Here is a 26,617-nt window from a genome sequence, read left to right as displayed (position 1 = left end):
ATTTAGTATTCAAGCAAATGATGCTTTTGTTTTATTGAAAGCTGAAACAGGAGGAAGACGCTCAGATGAGTCTGTCTGGCTCTTCAGTTTAATAATATTTGTATTAAACTCATCCATAATGATTCAAATGTTTAAATGTGATTGTCAAGTGCAGCACTTAAATGTGTCAAAGATATAAAACAAGTCTACAATGTGAAATTAAAACATTTACATGATCTCTCTTACATGTAATACACATTGTTCTTCTATTTAATTGTATATTAAGTTAGCTATGTGTCTGTCTGTTGCTGATGTACAGATGCACAATCACAAATCCTCTCATTACAACAAACAAAGCAGAAACACAATGGAAATAAAAGATGGATTGTGCAGTTTTGACTGATTCATTCATTAAAACAGGAGTTTTCGCAGTGAGTTTGTGCTGAACTGACTGACAGCTTCAGTCTTTATAAATGCTGTGCCTTTTACTGTTTGTGTAATTTTAGTTACAAATACAAAAAAGTTCTGATTTTGTGTTTGATTTTTAAACAGCTTTTCTCCTCACCCCTTTTTTATTTGAAATAAATATCACACAAACAGACAAATACTTTTTTAGACATTGTTTTGGGACTCACAACTTTAGACATTGTTACATTCCAGTATGTCCACCCTGACGCTCCACCGCCGGAAGAACTTCAGTTTAACTGGAAACTTTTCCTTATATTATAAAGAAAAAAAGCAGCACGGGCAGCGCGCCATCATAATATACAGCACCAAAATCGCAAAATCAAATCAAAATAATAATAATAAATAAATAAAATTATTTTTAACTCTAGAAAATCTATAGTTTATATTTCTCTACTCAAATCAGCTGTCAGTGTATCTAATATTGTAGGAAAAAGACGAGCTACCTCTCAAACATGAATATCTTAATTTGATGTTGCTTTAAAACGTTGAAATGTATGATGCATTTTATTCTGATGATGAAAGTTGTCGAGTTATTTAACTGTCTGTGGCGATGGCAGGATCACTTGATTTTTTCCCTTATTAAAGTAGATACAGCTTAGAATACTCATTCAAGAATAAGGCATTGTTCAAAACTCTGCTATTTTACATATATATTTTCTTTGTGTACAATCACAATACAAAACAGATGTGTATTTGTAAAAAAAAATGGAAAGAAGGTGCTGCTTTAACACTTTTTTTTAATCTCTGAAATTGCCTGAAATTCTGCATATAGGCTGCTACTTGTTAATTTTATTTTCTTTCATTTTGTTAATTTATTATACATTCAGAAATATGGATATGGGCCTATTTTATTTATTATATATAGCTTTATTAGGTTTTTCTCTGTGCGCAAGCTCTGCGTGACGTTCTGATGTTTATGCTGTAGAATTAATCCCTGAAAACAAATTTAGCTGTTTTTAATGTGTCACAGCCACGTTTCAATTTAAATTTAATTGTAATTTAACATAATCTTGTCGGTTAATAATAACTTAACGACGTCGGTTGTCGGTTGGGAATAATAAAATAACCGAAATTAACATTTCTTTTATGGGCAAAGAGGTTTTGTCCTAGTTAGCACCTACACAATGTTATAAAATACAACTATAACTGCAGGCTTCAAATTTAGTTTATTATCTTGAATGTTGAAAGAAAAACAAGATAAAACAAGATACAATAACAGCATTACTTCCTAACAGAAATAATTGACACTAAATAAAATAAAATAAAATCCTGGAAAAAATAAAAAAAAATAAAAACTGAAGATGCAATCAGCATTAACATTTTTAAACAAACAATAAATAAATTAAAAAGAGAAAAAATACAAATTAAATACAAATAAAACAAAATACAAATAAAATGGCACAATTAATACAGATTCTGAAAAGATGAAAAAATAAATAAACTCACAATTGTGACATTGTAAAACATTATATTCACATTTCAACAATTCAGTGTAATAATCCTAAAATGTGCTTAATTTAAAATGATTTGAACATTAAGATGCTAATATATGTTTAACTTAAAAGATGCACAAGCAAGATTCCAACGTTCACAGCACCAGTTTAGTTTTTTTAAGGGACTGTACCTTTGTAGAGCAGTGAGTGCCCACTTCAATGAACACCTTCTTAATTACCTCAAAATTATATTTGAGTTCATTAGGGTCTTTAAAATCCAAGGTGAAGATAAAGCCAAACAGGTTAGAAACAGCAGATTGTAGGTCTGAAACACTTCCTCCAAAACAACACCAAAGTTGGTAAAGGTAGGCAGTGTGCTAGTGGCCATATCATCGTCGGTTATAACAAGACTTCAGATTTTCATCCTTTGGTCTGTCTGTCTGCTGGAGATGTGTCCTAATGAAACAACAAATACATCATTATCAGCTCATCTAAGTTTTAAGTGTCTTTTTTCTAAAAAAACAAACAAAAAAACAAAAATTATCTGAAACAACCAATTATAATAGTTTTAGTGTGAGTGGTTTAAGAGGTTTTATATATATTGCTTATCCTACATGTAGAACAACATATTTTGTATGTTAATAAGTTTTAAATCCTATTGACCTACATTAAATGAACAAAACATATCTGCAGAAGAATTAATGAAACATACTCACAGACATGTTTTAGACAGTGCAGGAGGATCTTCACGGAGAAACAAAGGGGGACATTCCAGAACTGCTTGCTTTCTGTGATTCACAATATTTGAGTCTGAAAAATGGGTACCAAATAAAAATAATTGATTAAGAGATGTCATGTAGTGTTATTTATTTTATCTTACCTCCACCCCAAAATGAACATTGTGTCATTAGTCACTTACACTGTTGCTCTAAACCTGTAAACCTTTTGTTCGTCCTCAGGAGATATTTTTGATGAAATCTGACAGCTCTCTGTCCCTTCCATAGACAGCAAAGTAATAAACACGATCAACGTCCAGAACTGCTTTTGTGGTCAGGTGATATACTCCAAAATATGATCCGGAGGAGACGAAATGTTGAATTAATTTGTTATTTTAGTTTTCTTGGCATACAAAAAGTACTCTGACAGCTTTGTAAAATTCCAGTTGAACTCCTGATGTCACATGGATTATTTGACCAATCTCCTTGTTACGTTTCTGGACACTGATAAGGAAGCACAGAGAGCTTTAATAAGATTTAAGAAGAAAACAAGGATGAACAAAGCTTTGACAGATTTGGAAGGACATGGGGGTAAGTGATTAATTACAACATTTTTATTGTGGGCTGGGGTAACCATTTAACTTCTGAATGTTGTGTGCCAAAGCACAGGACCTTATGAGTTTATATCTATAAATGATGTGTAAATTATATGTGTAACAAAACATCTACTAATGAGTAAATGAATCCACTAATTTAGAAGGCATTTAATAAATACTTTCAATCTTTGTAGCATTGTGTTACTCTAAATTCAGCATTTAGTTTTATCAGCCCATGTTCACTTGAGAAATACACAATCGGTTTCCTCCTGCAAACAGTGAGACAATGCTATTTTCTGCAATTAAAGGGCTCTGATAAATCATACAGTCTAGAGGTTACACATGATTGTCATGAACATGTTAGCTGTTGATTAAGCTTGTTAAGATCTTCCGTCTCCTTTCCCCTTTGCTTGTCTTGCTCTGGACCTCCTCAGATGTTGTGCTGTATGTTGGTCTAACAATAATCTGAAGGTGGGAGGTCCACATTGGTAATGCGTTTGGACTCATTACCTATTTGATGAAAGACAAATCAGGTTATATAAAATTGTTCAACAGACAAAAACGCTAAAAATATCCTCAATTATTAAAACTATACCACAGCTAAATACTTCCCATTACATTTACCTCATTAGGAAAAGACAGGGCAGGCCATTGTTCCAGCACCGCAGACAACATTGTCCACTTTATCATGCTTTTTCTGTAATGTAATAAACAACACGATTAGTTTTTATGTTAAGACTATATCACAAAATTGCACATTATTTCAGATAAATGTGCTAAATAAAGCCAGGATAGCCAACAATGGTTAATTGATCACACTAATGTTTTACAAACATTTTAACAATATAATAAATATAATCAAATGAATAAAGCTCCTTACTTTAAACAATGAAGTCTGTCGTTATCATGTGCTCGAACATTATTTCCGATAACTGTGGTAAAATAAAATCAAGATTGTACTCCAGGAAGTTAGATTTGCAAAAAAGAAATCTGTGATTATGACATATTTTCTTCTTGATGAGAACGTTCATGCAAACTTGCTTTAAAATAATAATCTTGGCCAGAGACACTACATTACTTAATTATGACTTTCAAAACCAGGTCAAAACACACAAGTGTACATTTTACTGGCATTAAAAACTCTAACAGTAGATATATTTGCATGTGGAGAACAATGTTTAATGCTGACACTGATGTTTTACAAACACTTTAACAACATAGTAAATATAATAAAACGAATAAAGATGCTTCAAACGAAGTTTGAAAGGTTGATGAAGTTTGTCGTGATCTCGTTCTGCACGTTTGACATTATCTCTCTCTTAAATCTCCCTTGTTTTCCTCTTTTTCTTGTTGAATTTAACTGTCATCCCTCAGGCTTGTAAACAACAACAAGTTACTTTTTTTGATGCATTATGATGATATGAATATCAAAGATATTTAACTTTTCTTTTTTTCTCCGGGTGTGTGTTCAGGGTTTGTGTGTGAGTTGTTTTCACTCCTCACTGCTGTATGTGTGCACTTGGACAATAGCAGACACTCATGACTTCTTCATTACGAGTGTTTGTTCCTATAGGTCTGTGAGCTGGGACTCGAACTCGGGACACCTGACGCACAACAGTGCCAATGTAATTCAACATTTTAAGACTAACAACACTGTTCTGTTCTCGTTTTTAACATCATTCACAGTTTACTAATGGTTTTGTATAATTATTATGTGCTGTTGTCATTAGACTGTATTAATAATTTCAGCTTTGCTGAGCGCACCCTAAACATAGTCCAACCTCAGAGAAATTTGGTTTGTTTCCATTTCTCATTAAGGAGAGTTGACTGAAGATTTAAAAAAAGTCCAAAACTAAAAGCCTGACCCCATAGAGCCCCCCACATAACAGATACCAGTTTAACCCCTGCAGACACATTTTGACTGATCAGTTTTCGTTCTTGTAGCTGTGCTTTGTTTATCCGCTTTCCTTTTGTTATTCATATTCTGATGCAGGATTTTGAGGACAGTGGTAAAGACAGAAATGGATAAATGAGCTCAAAATATCAGAGAATAAATTACATTGAGATTAAATAAGACAGCTGTGGTATTTGTCATTTAAACTTAAATTATAAATGTATCAATTATATATGTTATAAATGCTGAATAAGAGTACTGAAAGCCATTAAATTATAAAAGACTCTAAATTCATTAGTCAGTCTAATATTTCCTTAAATATAGGATTTAAAATACATAAATTATAACTACTCATTTGATTGTAAAATGATAAAAAAATGTTAATTTCAGCTCTAAATAAAAGGTAAAGTGCTGTTTTGTCCATTTTAAAGCCACATTAGTCAATGAGTTACAGTCTCAGTTTTTTTTTTTTTTTTAATAGACATTAGATTTAAAACTATTTAAACCTTAAATGACAGATTGTGAAAAGCACATTTATCTACATCACAGCAACCTGTGAAACTGAACAGAGATGGTGAATTTCAGAAAATAAGATAAAAAATAACTGGGCATTTTCTCTTTGAATGTAGAAACTGAAAGTTCATAATAAATAACTGCTAAATAAATAATTTCTGTTTTGAAAGGCATGTATGGAGAGGAGAAAGCATTACATTCCTGTCCAGTTGGTGTCAGTAATGCACTAGATCTGTTGTTAACTGGACTTTGATGGAGTGTATCATGTGACAAACATCAATCGTGTTGATCGCACAGGTGTGTAACAGCGATCACAAACCGAAAGTGTTTTAAAGACTTCCGGATTCTGTTGCTACAGCACAAGATCATCTGAGCTATTGCAAGTAAGTTTGAATAATTTCACGATTACAGTTATTTTGGAGAATAATGAACGGATTTCATAGCATTTAAGCGTGATTTGTTCAGTTGTAATTTACAGATATAAAGTTGGTTCGACGTTTGATGTTGGATGTTTGACAGATATTCAGCCGCGAAAAACGTCAATAGATCCTTAGTGGATGAGTTTAACTGTATAAAAATGAGCTTATTTGTAAAATATTAAAACGTAGAACTTGACACAGCTGACAGTGTATTCGTTTGAATCCTCATCGATATGTTGTAACGCATAAAGTCTCTAGCAGCGGTGAGCTCGTGTTTAGCTCAGCTAGGGACCGTGAAAGGATAAAACCATTAAAGGTTTCCATCGGAATTTTTTTTTAATTTTTAATTTTTTGTAGTTAACAAAACAAGGGCAATTTGTGCACCAATGTCTTTAAAAGATATAAAGACAAACACTTATAGTGCTCACTTGCATTTCAATTAGGAATATTGTAATCAAGATATGCGATTGCTGTTATATATTATTACTATTATTATTAAATAAATAAAATTAATAAGGGCAAAACAATATTAATTAACATTATCATTCCATACTCCAGTGGTTATTCCAGCTCCTTGTGAGAACAGTTTAATGTTGATTGTATTCACAGAGCTATGGCACCAAAAAGTTGCTATTGAAATAAACCAATAAATAAATTCATTTAAAATAAACACACTTCTGTATCACCTTCATGGTGTGTGTCTTATATCTGTTTTTATAAGAACATTTTTTTTATTTGTTTTGGTCACAGAACTATAACAAAACATGGCCATAGAAATTCAACAATTCAGTCAAAGCTGGCAAAAGTTTTGTTTGGCCATTGTATTGACTTGAATTTGAAAATCAATCTAAAATATTAAACAAATAAACAGAAATATTCATGACACACAGTTTTATATCACAGCATTAAAGGGTGTGTCTTGTGACAGATCATCAAACATTTTGGTGCTGGTTTTAGCCCCAGAACTAGAACAGAGCAGCCCAGCTAGGAATGTTGTTGTTGTAATAATACTCAGAGAACATTATGCGATATGTTCTGGTAATGTTTTCAGTGGCAAGTTTAATTTTCGTTCCCAGAATATTCTCATAGAAGGTAGAATAACATTCTCTGAAAACATTCTACAAATGTTTATTAATAGCAATTATTCTCTAACATTTTAATTGATTTCAGTGGGAACCTTTACATTGGATATTGGATGCAGACTCAAATGTTGCTCAGACGTCAAATGTTTGGTCAAAAGTAAAAATCCAAACCTTGTTTACAATAGCTCTTATTGAGTTTAACAGAGGTTTAAATTTTGATGTCAGTTTGAAAGTAATAGTTTGATTTGATGTTACCATAATGGTGATAAGTGTTTGCTTTAGTTGAGCAAAATTGACTCTTTGCTTTTTTTATATTTTTCTGTAGTTGCTGTAGGCTTGAGTGTTATGGCAATGGAGAAAATATGGTCCGATGGTAGTGATCTGATTTTTAGGTAATCTGACATGCTTGCACATTGTGGTAACTTGATAGTTCTGAAGACAGAGGTTCAGCAGAATGTTAATTAAAAATTTTCAGTGATTTAAAATAAAACTAATTTATTTGTCACAAGCATCAAGAATCAATGTATGGAGCTCAACAATGGTGACACACTTCATGCTGCAATGTATTCTGTCTGCATCATACAAAACTCATCCAGGGCTCCCAGAATGCATTGCAGCATGAAGCATGTCACCATTTTTGAGATTCATACACTGATTCTTGATGTTTGTGTGTATCGAGGCATTTAGAAGCTTAAAAAGATTTGTGAATGGTGTGTTGTAAAAATAGAGGATTTTGTGATGGATGCTTTTTTTTATATATATAATTTTAATAGCAGAGATTGAACTGTAGATGTGATCAGATCAGTGTGTGATGATATTCTTAACATCAGCAAGTATTCAGCATTATCTGATCACATTTTCTCTCGCTGTTTTTTGCCATAACAAACACAGTTACAGCCACCAAGAAAGACAAATAAAAGAGTTAAATTGGCCAACTAAAGCAAACACTTTTCACCCTAATGGTGACATCAAACTAAACCATTACTTTCAATCAACATCTAAACCTCTGTTCATTTCAATAAACTAGTGTAAATGTATGACAGAAATAAAGCCATTCTGGTTTCTAATAAGTGAAGCTGGTGATGCTGTTTTTGGAGTTATTTAATGACGCTGGAGCTTGACATCAAACAAAGATTTAGCTTTCACTTTCAACCAAAATTTGACATCTGAGCAATGGAAGTCCACATCTAGTGTGATGCAAATCTTTATTAGAATGTTAGAGGATAATGTTCTAACAATGTTATCAATAAATATTTGGAGAATGTTTTTAGGGAATGTGATCCTACCTTTTAGGAGAATATTTGGGAACTAAAATAAAACTTGGAAACATTTCCAGAAAATAAAACATTTCTGGCTGGGACATACTATTGAAAATGAAGCAATACATAATTGTGTTTAAAATAAATACAATCTTTCATCCCCGTTTCAAAGGCTTTGTCTTGTTACAGATTTTATAAAGAACATTTTGCAGTAGTTTTCATTGTCAAAAGTGATGCGGAAATAACACTATTGGCATTTTTGAGTTTGACATTCAAACTATTTTATACATTAATTTAATTGCATGCAGTTTTCCATCACAACTTCAAAAGCTGTGTCTTGTTACTGGTTTCTTGAAGAATATTTTAATGTTGGTTTTAGTCACAGAATTATATGTGAACACATGCAAATAAAACTGAATTTACAATTCAATACATCAATTAGAAAAAAAACTGAGCACAAAAGTGTTTAGAGGGTCTAATTTGTTTCTTAAAAAACACTTTTTTCTGTTCAAAAAAGTCCATATATAGTATATTATTTTATTGACACATAATACTTGAATTATCATATGAGTATGGAACAATACAAATTACAGTGTAGCTCTAGATATAAATAAACATACATAAATATTTCATTATGCATTGAAATATGCAGAAGGTATTTAAACAGCAAAAATCATGTTCAATAATTAAAATTATTGGATGAGTGCAACTGACAAACTTGAAAAATGAGAATTACTGATTTTTTATTTATTAATTAATTAATGTATTTATTTATTTATATTGTTTATTTTGTAGGGTAACATTATTTTTTTTTTAATTCTAAGTAACAGTTGGTAAACAGTAAATAAATATAAACATTTTGTCACCTTAGAATTATAAGGTTCTGTCTGCATTCCAAGCACTTTTGAGATATTGAGCTTCAAAGATTTTGCGTTCCATAGACTTCTGTAGATAGAACCATTTTTGTTTTCTAAAAAGAGTCCCAAAATGTACTCAGCTTACAAAAGAAACATCACATAATGTGAATAAGTGGTCACAGAATAAGAATATGTAAATAACTCAATTTTGACAAAAATGTCAGATAGAACCTTATAATTCTAAGGTGACAATTTGCTGGCTGTTGTAGAGTACAAAGGGTTCATTTGACTTCACTACTAGGACTTAGTCTGACTTACAGTTCTATGAATATACAAAGTTGTGGTCAAAAGTTTACATAACCCTTGCAGAATCTGCTAAATGTTTTTATTTTATTACTTTTTTTATACCAAAATAAGAGGGATCACACAAAATGCATTTTAAAGTCTAAAGTCCTAAAGTAAGACATTTTGCATCAAATATGTTTACATATAGTCCACAACACAAAGTAATAGCTGAATTATGTCAGAAGCTTCAGAAAAAGAAAAAAAACTATTTGTTTTCCAGAAGATCAAAATACCAAAATTGTTTCAATTTACCCAAAGAGTTTGTAAGACCTGGAGATGTTTATAGAATGTAGATGTTAATATGATATATCATGTGGTGTGTTTTAGTTTTGTGAATAAAACCAACATTTAATTGTTTGTCTATGAACCAGTAACAAGACACAGCCTTTGGAATTGAGCTGGCAAAACTGTATATTTCAAAAATGAATGTCAACAGATTCAAATTGAATTCAATAGCATATATCCTGATTTACATTTGATCGTTAAAGATGGCTAAACATATTGATCTTTGAACAAGTAACAAGACACACCACCTGGAGTTTACATATCAAGCTGTGTGCATTCTACAATTAATTTATTTAAACTCCTGAATGTCAAATTTGGTCAAAATAAGTTCAGTATCTTCCTCTAGGGGGCGGTAAACTGCACAATATTTGTCATGCTTTACAAGCTTTTTCTCAATGGTTTCATTTCAATAACTTTTGTTGTGCGATAGATCTGTGAATAAAACATATCTAAATGTCCTTTTATGAACCAGTAATAAGACACACCCCTTACATTTGAGATTTATGTTTTATACATTTCACAAGTGAAGCATTTAGATGAAATAATTGTGCTTTTTGCTCTGCATTTTGCACTTTGCAGACGGTCCCTATCCTGCACTATTACATTAATAAGCTCTATCAGTTACAATACATTAAGGCAGATTAATACAAATAAAACATATTGTTCTCTTCTACATTTGGAAAACGTTTGAACGTTTTTTTTTTTTCATTGTGCTCAATCGTTAAAGAACTGTTGAATTCAAACATTCAGCACTAGTTTTTTTTCTTCATTTATTCCTCTGAACTATCCTGATATTGAGGTCAGTGACACATTGTCATGTTCAGGTCATGATGAGCATCTGATCGTCTTCAGAGACACAAAGATCCCAGTGTTGAGCAGTTTATCTGCAGTATGTCAGAGGAGCGAGGAAAGGACTCTCCGTCTGAGATGAGTCTCTCACACAAACAGAGGTAAGACTGAGTCTGTTTTCAGACAATCATTTTAAACACTGCTGGACTTTCACATGTTTGCTGTAAAAAAAGGAAAACTTTAAATTTATTTTAAATTTGCAAATGCTTTGCAGAACTTCAGAGCTTCATAACTTACTAATTAAAATATAACATAAAAAATATTTTAAAAAGTTGCAAAAGAAAAGCTTATCACTGTGAAACTTTCAGGTAATTATTATGACATTGTTACTGTTATTGTTACACCCAATAAACAAAGCGATGAACCTTTAAAATAGTGTCATGGTCCCTTTAATTATAGTACGCTAACTGTGAAGTTCTACCATTTCTGCTCTCAATTGTAGTTAAAAAAAATGTTGTCTTCAATTAGATCAGAAATACTGAAGAGGTTGTTAAATTTGAGTCTGTAAACAAAAATGAGTGCTTTCTTTAAAACTTTGCAAGTGTTTCTGTGAAGGACTAGAGAGAATGAGTGCCAATATAAAACACAGATGAACCTCCTGTAGTAAAGTTTCTTTTCTCTCTGTGTCATTAGTGTAAGATCAGACTCACATGTGTCCAGCTCTGTGTCTGTGAAGAGTGACTGCTCAAAGGGTGAAGGACCAGACTTCAGTGGAGAAACAGCATCACAAACCAAACAGTATTTGATGTGTTTCTTATTTTTCTTTACACATAGACTGTGTCAGAAAGTATATCAGTGAGTAATTATCATAAAACTTTATAGTTCATAAATTTATCTAAGTGTTATTTTTCTTTTTGCTAGAAAATGTTTAGAGAGATTTTAGTCATATTTTCGCCAGAAATGCAGTAATTTGATTTATTTTATTCAGCAGCAGGCTTCAGAATGAAACCTTAGATCCAGATTTCCAGACTAACAGGAACCACAAGGACTTTACAAACAGTTTTCTTCAGATCTTCCAGGTAATAAAACACATTTTCATAAATAATAATTGTGACAAACAAATTTGTAATTGAATAAGAGCATGAGAGAAATGTTATTTCTAAGTCTTCTTGACCATTTTTTTTCTTTTTAAGAACCCGTAAAATAAGAATGTATTATTAATACTGACAGCTAATTAACGTTAGTCTCAAATTGATTTTTAACAATTATTTTTAATTATTAAATAAATATAGTAGTTTTGACCAATTGTGGATGAAGATTTTGTTCTTTCATTAATTTTTGTCTTGATTTGTAGGATCTTGAGAGCAAAATAATCACATTTATAAAGAAAGAACTGGTCAAGTTTAAGAAAATATTACAAAAAGAGGACTTGCAAAACTTTGTGAAGGATTTTAATGAGAACAGATGCAGTATCAAAGAAGCAGCTCTTGATCTCACACTCTACTTCCTGAGAGAGATGAAGCAAAATGAAGCTGCTGATACTCTAGAAGGTAAGAGACTCATGACAATTTCTCACTGTCACTTATAAATGTAGGAGAAAAAATATAATTACAATATTTTGTATTTTTGTTTCTGTTTAGATGAGCTGGCCTTCATTCATCAGCTAAAATGTAGTTTAAAGAAGAAATATCAGTGTGTGTTTGAAGGAATTGCAAAGGAAGGTGACTCTACTCTTCTGAATAACATCTACACAGATCTCTATATCACTCAGGGTTGTAGTGAACAGGTCAATACTGAACATGAGGTAAGACAGATTGAAGTTGCTTCCAGACGTCATGAATCACAAGAAATACAGGTTGAATGCAAAAATTTGTTTGAAGCACCTGAACAAGACAAGCAGATCAGAACTGTACTGACAAAAGGAGTTGCTGGCATCGGAAAATCAGTCTCTGTGCAAAAGTTTGTTCTGGATTGGGCCGAAGGAAAAGAAAATCAGGATATCAGATTCATAATCCCTCTTCCATTCAGAGAGATGAACTTAAAGGAGAAAGAAAAACTAAGTTTGATGGACCTTATAACTCAGTTTTTCCCAGAGACACAAAAACTGAACCTTACAAGAAGGAACCAAAAAGTACTGTTCATATTTGATGGTTTGGATGAATGTCGACTTCCTGTAAACTTTAAGGATAATGAGACGTTGCATGATGTATCTTCACCAGTCTCTCTGGATGTTCTTCTGACAAACCTCATCAAGGGAAATCTGCTTCCTTCTGCTCTCATCTGGATCACCACCAGACCAGCAGCTGCTAGTAAGATTCCTCCTGACTGTATCGACCGGCTGACAGAGATACGAGGATTCAATGATGCACAAAAGGAGGAGTACTTCAGAAAAAAAATCACGGATGAGAATCTGGCCAAAGAAATGATCGATCATGTTAAACAATCAAAGAGTATCTTTATCATGTGCCACATCCCAGTCTTCTGCTGGATTTCAGTCACTGTTCTTCAGAACATTTTAGAGGAGAAAAGAAATAATGTTGTGAAAAACAATCAGGCTGACGTTGTCTCCAAAACACTACAGGAGTCAAATACTGAAGACACTCCCAAGACTCTGACACAAATGTACACACACTTTCTCAGATTTCAGATCCAGCAGAGCAGACGAAAGTATGATGGAGAATATACAACAGATGTTTCCTGGGATAAAGATGCCATCTTTTCACTGGGGAAACTGGCATTTCATCAGCTGGAAAGAAACAATGTGATCTTCTATGACACAGATCTGGAAGCCTGTGGTCTTGACGTCTATAAGGCATCAGTGTATTCAGGCATGTGTACCCAGATCTTTAAGGAGGAAACTGGGATTGTTCTTGGTACCATGTACTGCTTTGTTCACTTGAGCATTCAAGAGTTTCTTGCAGCTCTTTATGCACATCTGTTTCTAGACATAAAGAAGGGAAATATATTTGTTCATGAGTCTACAGAACAGGAAAACAAAAGTAAAACTATGATTGATTTGCCTGAGACTTATCTGGACATTTTCCATCGCCTCTCTCTCGGACTGTCACTCCAGTCCAAAAAAAACATTATTGATTTGCTCAAGACTGCAGTGGACAAGGCACTAGAGAGTGATAATGGACACCTGGACCTTTTCCTTCGCTTCCTCCTTGGTTTGTCACTCCAGTCCAATCAGCGACTCTTACAGGGTCTGTTGACACAGCAAAATGGAAATGATAAGAGCAAAAAGAAAATAGTTCGGTACATCAAGCAGAAATTAGAAGCTAATCTGTCTCCAGAGAGATCCATCAATCTGTTCTACTGTCTGAATGAACTGAACGACCAAACTCTGGTGAAAGACATTCAGACCCACCTTAGCAAAGGAAGTCTCTCATCTGTTGATCTTTCACCTGCCCAGTGGTCTGCTTTGGCCTTTGTGTTGTTGACATCAGAGGAGGAGCTGGAGGAGTTTGAGCTTCAGAAATTCAAGAAATCAGACGAGTGTCTCATTAGATTATCAGCAGTCATCAAAACCTCCAAAAGAGCTCTGTAAGTTGTCATGAAAAACCTTGTTCTGGAAAATTATTTTTAAAAATTCTAGCGTTTTTCTTTACCTGAGAATGAAGAGTTTTGTTCTCCTTTTGTTCTCTAAAAAGTATTTTGAATGATGATGGTTAGTCCATCAAATGTGTGCAGTAAATGTCAACAGATAATCAGCTAACTAGTGATTGTGGTTTATTTTTATGTATAATTCCAGCATTTCTGCAGTACTAGTAGTACAAAATACTGGGTCAATGTGGTACCCGCTGATAGACAGATACTCAAACATTCCTGTGCATATTTTTATGAGCAAAAACAGTATTGTGTTTTTACATGTTTTACAGCCAGTGTTGAGCACATGATCATAATAGTTAAGGTGTTTAATCAGTATTCACTTAGTAATGCTTTTCCTTAAAGCCATAGAACTAACACTTTCAAATGTATAAATCATTGTAATTAAAGCTATAGATTGACTATTATTATTTATTATTTGTATTTAGCAAATGTATTTAATCTAACTATTCTGTAATCTTATTTCCGTCGTAGGTTAAATGATTGTGGCTTAACAGACAAGAGCTGTTCAGCTCTTGCTACAGTTCTTGGATCAGATACCAGTCTGAAAGAGCTGAACATGAGCAATAATAATCTGCAGGATTCAGGAGTGAAGCTGCTCTGCTCTGGACTGGGAAATATGAAGTGTAATTTGGAGATACTGAGGTAAGTTGTGTGACAGTAGACCAAAATTGAGCTCAACAAAAACATAAGGTGAAAAACAGACTTGGATAATGAACAAGTCTGTATGTTGTGCATAGAGATACTTTCATATTTATGCCTGCCATAGTGTTTGTTTTCTGATTTGGTCTGTTATTGACACTGCCCTAAGCCTACACATTGTGCTACATCATTTACTTAATGTATTTGGCTATGTTCAAGCTACAAATAACTTAACATACATTTGGTTTATTTGTATCTATGGTGAAGCATCTTTTTGTATATATAATTGTATGTTAAAAGCTAAAATAAAAAGTGTCCATGCTATTATTATTTTGCATTACAATTACTGATAAAATGTGCTGAATGGAAGTTCAGGGATCTCTTCTTGAAGTCTAGACTGGAAACCTAAGCGTAAATAAGGAATAACGTCTAAAAGTAATCAATTAAGTCTGAAAACATCAAGCCTCTCTTGAAGCATTTTTTACACATTGCCGCAGTTCTTCTGGATTTAGCCTGTCTCAGTTTGTTCTGTTTCTTCATGTCATTCCAGACGGACTGATGATGATGAGATCAGATCTCTGTGTGGAGCACTGGCTGTTGTCAGACTCCTTGTGCAAACTAAAATTTCATTGGATTATTACAATAATGACAAAATGAATGTTTGGAAAATAAACTGATATTTCCAACTGACACACTACAGCAAACGATAGAAATTACTGATTAAAACCATTTTTAGTTAAATGGTAGTGGCCTAAGACTTTTGCACAGTACTATATAGAACAAAAATATATTACATAGATTTTAATGGAAAAGTTACATTTCAGGTGTTCAGTTGCTTTTGACCATAAAGACCACAAGTGTACCTCACAAATGAGGAGCAACAGAAGGTTAAAGCTTGAAAGTGAATATAAGCTGGAGATACTAAAGTGAATTGGTATCTAACAATTGGAAGTTCTCTTTTGTTTTTTTTTTTTAATTTATTACAACTTTTAGTTTTAGTTCATTTGAATAAGGAAGAAAATATAATTCATTTTAGGGATTTTCATTGTTTAGGTCATTTCTAGAATAACTGATTAATCATCTGAATGTGACATTTTCATTCTGTTTCTAGGCTTTCAAACTGTGGTGTCACTGAAGAAGGTTATAAAGCTCTGTCTTCAGCTCTGAGATCAAACCCTTCATACCTGATAGAGCTGGATCTCACAGGAAATGATCCTGGACAATCAGGAGTGAAGGAGCTCAATGATTTACTACAGGATCCAAACTGTCAACTCAAGACACTGAGGTGAGACCTGATCAAATAATCTTACAGAAATAAATGATGTGTAATTTTTAGCTATACAATAATCTGGACAATTTGTTTAATCAGAATGATCATATCAGATGCTGTTGGTTTTGTTGAACTGATGATCAAAGTCAAAGTCTGCTTTATTGTCAATTCTGCCAGATGTACAGCACATACATACAGAGAAATAAAAATGCGTTACTCGCAGACCCTTGTTGCAAAAACATTCAGTTTCCGAAGCCAGTTTTCTCTGTGCTGATGTTTCTCACTCCTGAAAGATCTTGAGGCTTTTAATTGCACACTCTGTATTTGTAAACTAAAACATCATGATATAGTGAGGTTTCTGTTCTCCTGAGTTTGCTTTATTACTGAGTGTCCCTCTAGTTTCTTTCCAACACTGTGACTATTAGACTTTGTATTTGTGTATTGAAATGTTTAAAGAAAAGTTTTGCAATTACTAGATTGTTTTAGAATAAAACTTTTTTTTTGTAATGCAGTGGACCTTTAAATCAGAACTAAATTGATCTTGCTTGCTTCATCTTCTCTTCTGCAGGTTTTTGGGTCCTGCTGCAGATGAAGGATTTCAGTATGTGAATGGAATTTTGGGTAAAAACCCGTTACTCCTGAGAGAGCTGAATCTGAGTGAACATTATCTAGGAGACACAGAAGTAAATCAGATCTCTGCTCTACTGGAGGATAAACATTGTCAACTCAACACACTAATGTGAGTATTGCTGCTTTATTTACAATCTTACATTACTTCTAATAGTACTGTTATTGTAGTTGATCATATTTCCATATTTGAGTCAGAGCAGTTTTTCTCAGCATCACTAAAAGCCACTATAATGTGAAGTATTCAAATTAAACAGAAAATGAAAAATGGCATAAAGTTTTAAATTAGGGATATTGTTTTGCGCACCTATTGCAAATACTGTCAAATACTATCTATCATATGTTGATGCCTCATTAAAAAAAGTCTTTCAGTTTTATAGTATTTATATTTATGTAGAAATATATTGTTAGTCATAAATGCCTTTTATAGCAACAATGCAAATAGCAATGTGTAACATTTTACCAGATTTAGTGCTGCACTTTTGTTTGTTCCCCACCAAATAATGTTTTTTTCACCAAATGTTTGGATGTATGTTAGATTGTAAATAAAGCATGCAGAGATGTGGAAATTCTACATTGATTTAAAAGAGAAAAACTACACTTTCACAGTTTAATTCTGTCTAAATTAAAGATAAGTGGCAAAGTCAGATAAACATATGACTGCTGAATATAATCATGTTTACTGATTGCTGGTGTGCAAGTGTTTTTTCACAACTATTCATAACTGCTTTTAATTTAAAGTTTGTGTTTCTCAAAATGTAAAATGTCTAATTTTGGTGCAGCATATACTGTAAATTGTAAAAACTGAACAAGAGCATTTTAAGAATCAATGATCAGTTTCTGCCTCAAATGTCCTGATCAGTGCAGCACTAAAGCAAATCAACTGCCTTTTCAAAACTTATTTGAATGTCTTCAGTTTAAGGAAATACGTTTATTCATTAAATAAACACATGTCCAAAGTATAATATTTTTATAAGCAAACTGTCTTTGTTGTTGACTTGTAATTGTTTAGTCTACAGTATGTTTGAACATTGATCTGTGAGGCTAAAGTGATTTATGACAATAGTAGACAGTAACAATTTCATTAGTTAACGTTAGCTATTAAATATATTTTGACAGCATTTATTAATCTGTTGATGTTAGTTTATATAATTAATCATTGTTCATGTCAGTTCACAGTGTATTTACTAATTAACAGAAAAATGTTGAATGTAAAACTGTATTAGTAAATGTATATTTAAATGAACAATGTGTAGACTTTCTCCATGTTACCTGCACACAGATATCATTTATTTGTCAGCAAAAGTAATTTAACAGTAGGGGTGGGGGTGGGGTTACGGCAGTTAGGGTTGGGAATCGAAAATCGATTCCGATTCTGGAATCAGATACTTAAGATAAAGAATCGAATACTTGTTATAAAATTTTTGATTCCTGGGTGCATTTTTTCATCTAGTAATCTGCCAGGACCTTACGTGGTAATGTAAATCAGTCTAAAAGATGGATCGAGGTCAGCGTTTAAAGGTGTGGCTACGCTTTGTAAAAACCGAAGACAAAGCTACCACTGCACGCAAACTTCATCTTAGAGATCTGCAAGGGACGGATGTTTTAGTCCCGCGTCCGCCCGCTCCAGAAGGAATATATGTTATTTCGTCCCGCAAAAGCCCACATTAAAGTAACTTATACCCCCGCAGGTAGACAGGTATCTAATTCGTCTCTTTTTGTTGTATGAAATAAACCCTCCCGCTAATGTAAAGGCAAAGATGATCAGAGTAATAGTAACAAACTCGCATGTGCCTAATGTATTCATTCTTGTTTATTGCAGTCGTACATAAGGCATGCATAAGTCCGCTGTTGATTCACAAACTATTCATGATTTCGGGGCTCTGATCCATAGTATTTTTGTGTGAAATTTCAAAATATTTGCATAGTTTTCAAAATGAATTTCCTGTGAGTGTTTTAAAATGAATGCTTACCCATAGAGGTGGATCTTGTAAGGGTCAGAGTTGTTTATGCACATATGAGCACCAGCATAAACAGATTTAGAATGTATTTGCTGTATTTTTCATTCTTATGTTTATTTTATAATAAATACAAACAGTAGATATTCAGTTACTTAGGAAAGAGTACTCTGAAGTTGTGAAGAATGTCTGTATTAAATTGTTTAGGAGCTTTAAATCTGTGTATGTATATACATGTTAAAAAGTTAGAGCAGAGGGTTTTCTTTTAAATTCAATAGTATAGCTTTAATTTAAAGTTTGTTTGAATTTTTTTATAACATGCAGGAGAAAAATACAAAGGCAGAAAATGTTTTGGTTAATAAAAAGGTTAAAAAATAAACACCTTTAGAGGAAATGTCAGGCAAAATTTACCTGAAAAAAAGGGGGGGCCCTGGTATAAAAAAGTTTGAGAACCCCTGTGATTAAAATAATATGTTGCAAGCAAGCACTAAAAATAAATATGTGTGATATATTAATGTTTGACTTTTATGGTTGTTGTTTTTTTACTCAACTGGAATCGAAAAGAATCGGAATCGATAAGTGGAATCGAAATTGATAAAATTTAAACGATACCCAACCCTAGTCAGTTCAGACATAGCACAGTGTTCATTAAGTAAATGCACAGCTAAACAATGTGCTTATTGTTGCTGTTAATGTTAAGTTAAAATTATGCCAAGTAGTCACAAATAAACAATGCATGTGAAACAACTTTGGCGTGTTAGTTGCAGTGTACTATGCAACATACTGTTGTAAACAAGCTAACGCTAATATAGCAGATTCATGGAAAATTACATCGGTAATCAGCATTTTTGCCGCAACTAATTTATGAATGAGTCTGCATCAACTATGTCAATTGAACTGGGAAAGCAGGCAGTGGACCAAACCACTGTGAGGAAGGGGAGGGGGAACTCAACTGCTTCTAAATGCATTTTTTTGCATCAAAAGTTTTGTACAAACATATATTTTTCACAATAGAGAGTGCATAATTTTTTTTTTGTCCCCCCCATCCCCCCTGGGATTTTCGGCCATGCTGGAAGATGCAAAACACATTTGTAAGTTGATCGTCATAGATCTGAGTCATTGTTCTTTCTCTTTCTGTCTTCAGTCTGTGTGAATGCAGCATTACAGAGAAACAGTGTCTCATCCTGACTTCAGCTCTGAAATCAAACCCATCACACCTAAGAGAACTGAACCTGAGCTGGAATCAAATAACAAACACAGGAGTGAATCACTTATGTGATGTACTGAAGGATTCACACTGTAAACTGGAGAGATTGAGGTCAGTAACATTCACATACAAGAATCAAAATGATTAAAATCCCTTCAACAGTTTAAACCAAAACACTTTCTACTCAATATCTCATGATGAGCTTGACTTCACATTACATTAATGTCATTTAAGCAAGTAAAAAAAAAAAAACATACATTTTACTTAACTTTTAAATAATGAAAATTTAAACAAATGTTATTTGTAGGCAAATAAAAGGGATTTAATATTACAATTAAAAAATTGAAGAAATATTGTATGATTATTCCCAGTGGTTCCCTTGTTTTAAAATGTGGATGGGACACTTTCCTTTTTCCCTTGTGTTTTGCTTTAGTTCAGTTTCAGGTTAGTTTCAGTTTCAGTTTTATTGTCATATGCATATTCGTACAGAGTACCACAGCAATAAAATACAATGTGCCTTAGCACTCTCTCAGCACCAGTCAATAAATAAGATAGAATAGAATAAAAATTAAATAATTATTATTATAGGACAGTGTTACGCCTGTAATTCTTCACGTCAGTAAATAAATGCATGGCTTTGTAATAAACATTCTTGTTCTTGTAATGACATTTCAGAGGGCAGAAAAATTATGTGTGATTGATTGCATCTGGTGTGAATAGCCCAATAGGGATCTATTGTTTCAATTCAAAAGCGTCATTGAGCCAAATTGTTGCATTCAGTGTGGAAAGGCCTTTAGTCTGTTTTAGTTTGTTCAGTTTCTTCATGTCATTCCAGTGTGTGACTGTAAGCTGGAGATACTAAAGTGAATTGATGTATAACAATTTAATTTAATTAAATATTCATTTGTCAGGTTTTGCTTTACAACTAAGTTTTAGTTCATTTGAATAAGGAATAAAATAAAATTGTGTTTAGTGATTTTCCTTGTTTAGGTAATTTCTAGAATAACTGATAAATCATCTGAACAGTGTTGTTTTCGTCAACGATGACGAAATCATTTCGTTGACGCCACTTTTTTTCATGACGATAACGAGACGTTGACGAGATAAAATTGGCTCGTTGATGACTAAAACATGACGAGACGTGTGTGAGTTTTAGTTGACGAGACGAGAATAGACGAAAATGTTAGTGGGTGATCCGTCAGACGTTTAAAATGCATGACATTTCTGCTTATTGTGCATGCCAATTAAAACCGAAAAATATCTGCCGCTATGGCAAGCCGTTTAGCATTAAATACTCTTTGCTATACTAGTATGGCAAGCCGTTTTAGCATTCCATCCTTGTTTGTCTTATGTTTTAAAACATTCCTTCATTATTGTAATTATTGGTGAAAATAGTCGATCCGGAAGCTCACATTGTGTTGAACTATAGATCTGCTATTTTCAGAACTTAAGTGACACTACCCAACAGCAAAATACTTACTGACCTACATTAATTTCTTAAAAGACTACTTTTTCCCCTTTTTTTGACTAAAATTGGACTAAAACTATCACATATAGAAGTGACTAAAATTTGACTAAAACTAATAACCATTTTAGTCCAAAAGACTAAGACTAAGACTAAATCTAAGATGGTTGTCAAAAACAACACTGCATCTGAATGTGACATTTTCATTCTGGTTCTAGGCTTTCACACTGCAGTATCACTGAAGAAGGTTATAAAGCTCTGGCTTCAGCTCTGAGATCAAACCCTTCACACCTGGTAGAGCTGGATCTCACAGGAAATGATCCTGGACAATCAGGAGTGAAGGAGCTCAATGATTTACTACAGGATCCAAACTTTCAACTCAAGACACTGAGGTGAGACCTGATCAAATATTGGTACAGAAAAAAATGATTGTCAAATAAATGACAATAATCTGGACAATTTGTTGCATCAGAATGATCATATCAGATGCTGTGGGTTTTGTTGAACTGATGATCAAAGTCTGCTTTATTGTCAATTCTGCCACATGTACAGCTCATACATACAGAGAATTAAAAATGTGTTACTCACAGACCCTTGGTGCAAAAACATTCAGTTTCTCAAGCCAGTTTTCTCTGAGCTGATGTTTCTCACTCCTTCTGAAAGATCTTGAGGCTTTTAATTGCACACTCTGTATTTGTAAACTGAAAATCATGATCTAGTGAGGTTTTGCTCTTCTGCTCTGTGGGATGTTTCTGTTCTCCTGAGTTTGCTTTAGGACAGAGTGTCCCTCTAGTTTCTTTCAAATAACTGTGACTGTTGGACTTTGTTTTTAAATATTTATGTATTTAAGTGTTTAAATAAAAGTTTTGCAAGTACTAGATCTCATTTTAGAATAATATTTTATTTTTTATGATTTTTTTTAATGCAGTGGACCTTTAAATCAGAACTAAATTGATCTTGTTTGCTTCATCTTCTCTTCTGCAGGTTTTTGGGTCCTGCTGCAGATGATGGCTGTCAGTATGTGACTGGAATTGTGGTTAAAAACCCGTTACTCCTGAGAGAGCTGGATCTGAGTGAACATGAACTAGGAGACACACGAGTGAATCAGATATCTGCTCTACTGGAGGATAAACACTGTCAAATCAACACACTGATGTGAGTATTGCAGCTTTAGTTCAAATTTTACATTACTTTGGCTGCACAATTATGAGAACAATTGTAATTGTCGATTATTCCCTTGAAATTGTAATTGCGATTATTAATTATTATTATCACAATTTACATCAATAATTTACATCAATAAAATCAATAATGACTGCTTTGTTATTAAACCACAGATGTTAGTAACACATCAGTTAATGTTGGACTAGTGGACACTTTACAATAAGGTGCACAAGTTATCTTAGTAAATACTTTGGTAGTGGTAAGTCATGTTAATAAACAGTCTACAAACATGAGAAACATTATTCGTTGTTGTTTAGATGGTTTCCAAGTTTACCAAAAGCCCAAATCAGTGCCCAAATGTGGAGTTCATATTGTTTCCACTTTGTGTATTAGCTGCTACATAAACATGTGTATATACTGTAGTATCATTAAATAAAGCTCATTAAATAAAGATATTTACAGGCGTAGTTCATTGTTAGTTCATGTTAACTAAACATTAACCAATGCATTACACTGTAAAAAGTTTGCTGTAAATTTTATAGTCTTATTACTGTAACTACATTTAAGGTCTTTACTGTACATTTACAGTATTTTTACTGTATTTTCAATTGCAGTATCAGTACTATAGAGTTCATTTTCATTTAGTTTTAACATATTTTACCTTTAAAAAAAATCCAATTGTGGTACAGCACTGTAATTCAGGATTTTTAGCACTCTAACCCCATAAAAATCACAATAACTCATAAGTATTAGTTCTGGTAATATTCTTTTTAATTGTTGAACATGTTCTTTTTAAAAGTACAAATTACAAATGTTGATCTCTAGGATACATCAGAAAAAAGGGCATCACCACAGTCCCCTGGAGACTTTGTATCATGGCAAACATACACATTTTATTGTTATTATTATCAATATTTAAACAGTTGAGTAATTTAAGGATTCTTTGTTGAATAGAAAGATATTATTTAGCAAGGAGGATTTAGATTGATCAAAAGTGATGATTGGACATTAATAAAGTTACAAACTATTTGTATTGCAGATAAATGCTGTTAATGTGAACTTTCTATTCATCAAAGAAACCTAAAAAAAATCCACTCCACTGTTTTTAGCATTTAACAGTTTTGAGCAGCAAATCAAAATATTAGAATGATGTGACTGCAGAAATTATGCTAAAAATTCAGCTTTGATCACAGAAATAAATGACATTTTAAAATATATAAAAAAAATAAAAAAATGGTTATTTTAAATAATAAAAATGTTCCAAACGTGTACTGTTTTTTCTGTTCTTGGATCAAATAAATGCAGGCTTAGTGACCAGAATAGACCATCTTTAAAAACGTTAAAAATCTTAATGTTCAAAAGCTTTTTTATAGAATATATATAGTGTTTATAGAATTTGCCTCAACTGTCAAAGCTGGTGCTGTTTGCATAAAAAAAAAAAAAAAAAAAAAAACATTATACAATACATATGAACATAAGAAACTTTTTATTGAAATTGTTAATAATTAATTTTATGAATGGGCCAGGGAATCACTGATTGAAGGCGTTTAAAAAAGGTTAATTCAGTACTAAAACTGCTGTGTGCAGAGATGCCAAACATGGCTTTGTTTAGAACCATTTTTACTAAGTGGAGCAAAAAGACAATATTTTCTTCATGATTTAAATCACTTAATATTACCTTCTTGATTATTGAATTTTGTTGTCCTGACACTTATAAATTTTGTTGTCCTGATAAATGCTAACCAATCTGTTCATATAAACGTTCTAAACGTGTGTTTCCTATAAAGTCTGTGCATATAATATGCCTACTATGATTAAAAATCTATGTGTGTTGATTTACAGTAACAATAATCTAAATTTGGTAGACGGTAAGATTGTTATCGTGAATGTAAAGGTTACAGTAAGTTAAAGATACCTGAAGCAGCTGTTTAAATGCTGGTTTAATAGAAATAATTTTAATGTGCATGCAAAAACAAAATGTGTTTTGGGTCACCTGATTCTGCATGTCTGTCAAATGGACAGCTAGCTGTATGATGATTCTGCCCCTGATGGTCAACATCCAGTTTGTGCTTGGATTAATCTCCTGTAACAGACAATGTCACGACACCCTTTTACTGTTACTACTACAGTTTATGACCAGAAAAGACAACTACTGTACAGTACTAAAATTAAAATTTTTCATAAAATAAAAATGTCGCCGCGGTGCAAACTACAGGTAAGCTTTGCTCTCATCAACTTAACTAATGTTAACGTTACTAAATTAGCCAAATTAGCCTCAGACTGCTGTCCTCCACTGACTCGCAGAACAGGTTAACTTTTTAAAGAGAGTAACGGGCTAGCAATATATTAATATAACAAGTTTTGCAAATAAATATTATACGGTAATCACCAGCAAAGACTTCAATACACCTCCGATGCAGACGACACGACCACAGACTTGACAATACAATACAAAAGATGCACTTAACCCCAGTGTTTCAGTTTTACCTCAGTATTTCATGTTAGCGCTGTTTTATGTCACGTCTGTCACTGAAACATACCACATTGATACACATGTTTCTTAAACTTAAACATCATTTGAGGAGATTTACTTTGCATGCTATAAAGAGGCAGCGTAGAAAAGATATTATGCTGCTCTGTGACTAACATTAAATTTGTCAACTTTGGCTAACTGACATTATTAGCTCACCAGATAATGTTATCATCGATATAGCAGTCATTCACAAGAAGAGGATCCAAAATACACCTCCGACGTTACAGACGACATCCAGACCAAAAACTTGAAAATAACAAACAAAAGAAGGGCTTGAAAATACACTGTAAACAAAATCTGTAGAAATTACAGTATTACTGGCAGCTGGTTGCCAGTAACTTACTGTAGATTTAAATTTATGCTATTTACTGGCAACAGTTTGTTCAAAGTTAATTGAACATTAAACATTAACAAGTCTTTATCTTTACAGAATAAAACTAAAATAACAGCCTCATGCAAAGCATTCTGGGAACCAAAATCTGAAGGAAAAAAACAGAAAAAGGTTGATGAAGGTTTCTGGTTCCCAGAATGCTTTGCAGTAGGTTGTTATTTTATAGTTTTATTCTGTAAAGACAAAGACTTGTTAATGTTTAATGTTCATTTAACTTTGAACAAACTGTTGCCAGTAAATAACATAAATTAAAAATCTACAGTAAGTTACTGGCAACCAGCGGCAGAACTACAGCAAATTTTTTACAGTGTACTGTTAAAATCTGGACAGAAACAGCGGTGTTGCCTAACGCACTTTACCTCTGTATTTCACCTCAGTTCGCTGTTAAGGTTAAATGAGACGAGCTAACTTACATTCAGATGCAGCAGAATGTACAAACATGTTTCTCTGTTTAACTAAGTTTATTTCGACTAATATAGGTCACCTTAACTTACTCACCAGTCCATGTTTTCACCGTTATTGCCGTCAGTCAGGAAAAAAGGCTACCAACACGAAAAACACAATGAATATTGTTAGTTTGCTGTTAACAAGTGAAAACATCTTAAAATTGCTCAGTTTTTCCTAAAACAGAATGTGACGACGGGGACTAAGATGATGTCATCACCACCATAGTAGTGGGAGTAAATTAAGCTTTAGAGAGAACTTTTAAATTTCTGTTTTTCTACACTGTTGGTGTTTATGATTTTGTTGACTCTGATGCAGTTTATTAGGCTTACGTTTTCATTGTTTAATTTTACATATTTTCCTCCAATATTCCTTTACAATCCAGAGAGTTTAAGATATTAGGTTTGTGTTGATTGCTGGTAGGTGCACATATTAGAAGTCATCGCAATACTTAATGTCTACTAAAATTCTCATAGGAAACTTTGTTTCTGATTAACTATACAGAGATTGATTGTAATTTTGTTTATTCTTTCAAATTTGCATTTGTTTGAGTATTGTGTATTGAACATGTGGTCTGCTCACCATATCCTGTTTCTGTGACTTCTCAAAGGGAGGGGCGGGACAATGGCTCTCCCTTTTGTGGGGTTGGGTTAAACCATGCCAACTTGTGGG

The 26,617-nt window shown here is 33.0% G+C and overlaps 1 protein-coding gene across 1 annotated transcript in view; it reads left to right on the top strand.

Annotated features, from left to right (window-relative positions):
* Positions 1-26,617, top strand: part of LOC141337896 (NACHT, LRR and PYD domains-containing protein 3-like) — a 74,772-nt gene that overhangs the window by 28,462 nt on the left and 19,693 nt on the right. The window contains exons 11-15 of the mRNA XM_073843473.1: positions 14,719-14,889; positions 15,998-16,171; positions 16,725-16,895; positions 19,886-20,059; positions 21,632-21,805. Of these exons, the coding sequence (XP_073699574.1) occupies positions 14,719-14,889; positions 15,998-16,171; positions 16,725-16,895; positions 19,886-20,059; positions 21,632-21,805 (864 nt within the window). The remainder of the gene's footprint in view (positions 1-14,718; positions 14,890-15,997; positions 16,172-16,724; positions 16,896-19,885; positions 20,060-21,631; positions 21,806-26,617) is intronic.

Source organism: Garra rufa, chromosome 7, assembly GCF_049309525.1.
Source record: "Garra rufa chromosome 7, GarRuf1.0, whole genome shotgun sequence".
NCBI classification, from domain to species: domain Eukaryota; kingdom Metazoa; phylum Chordata; class Actinopteri; order Cypriniformes; family Cyprinidae; genus Garra; species Garra rufa.
The sequence above is the reverse complement of the archived record's forward strand: the minus strand, read 5'-3'. Positions and strand labels throughout refer to the sequence as shown.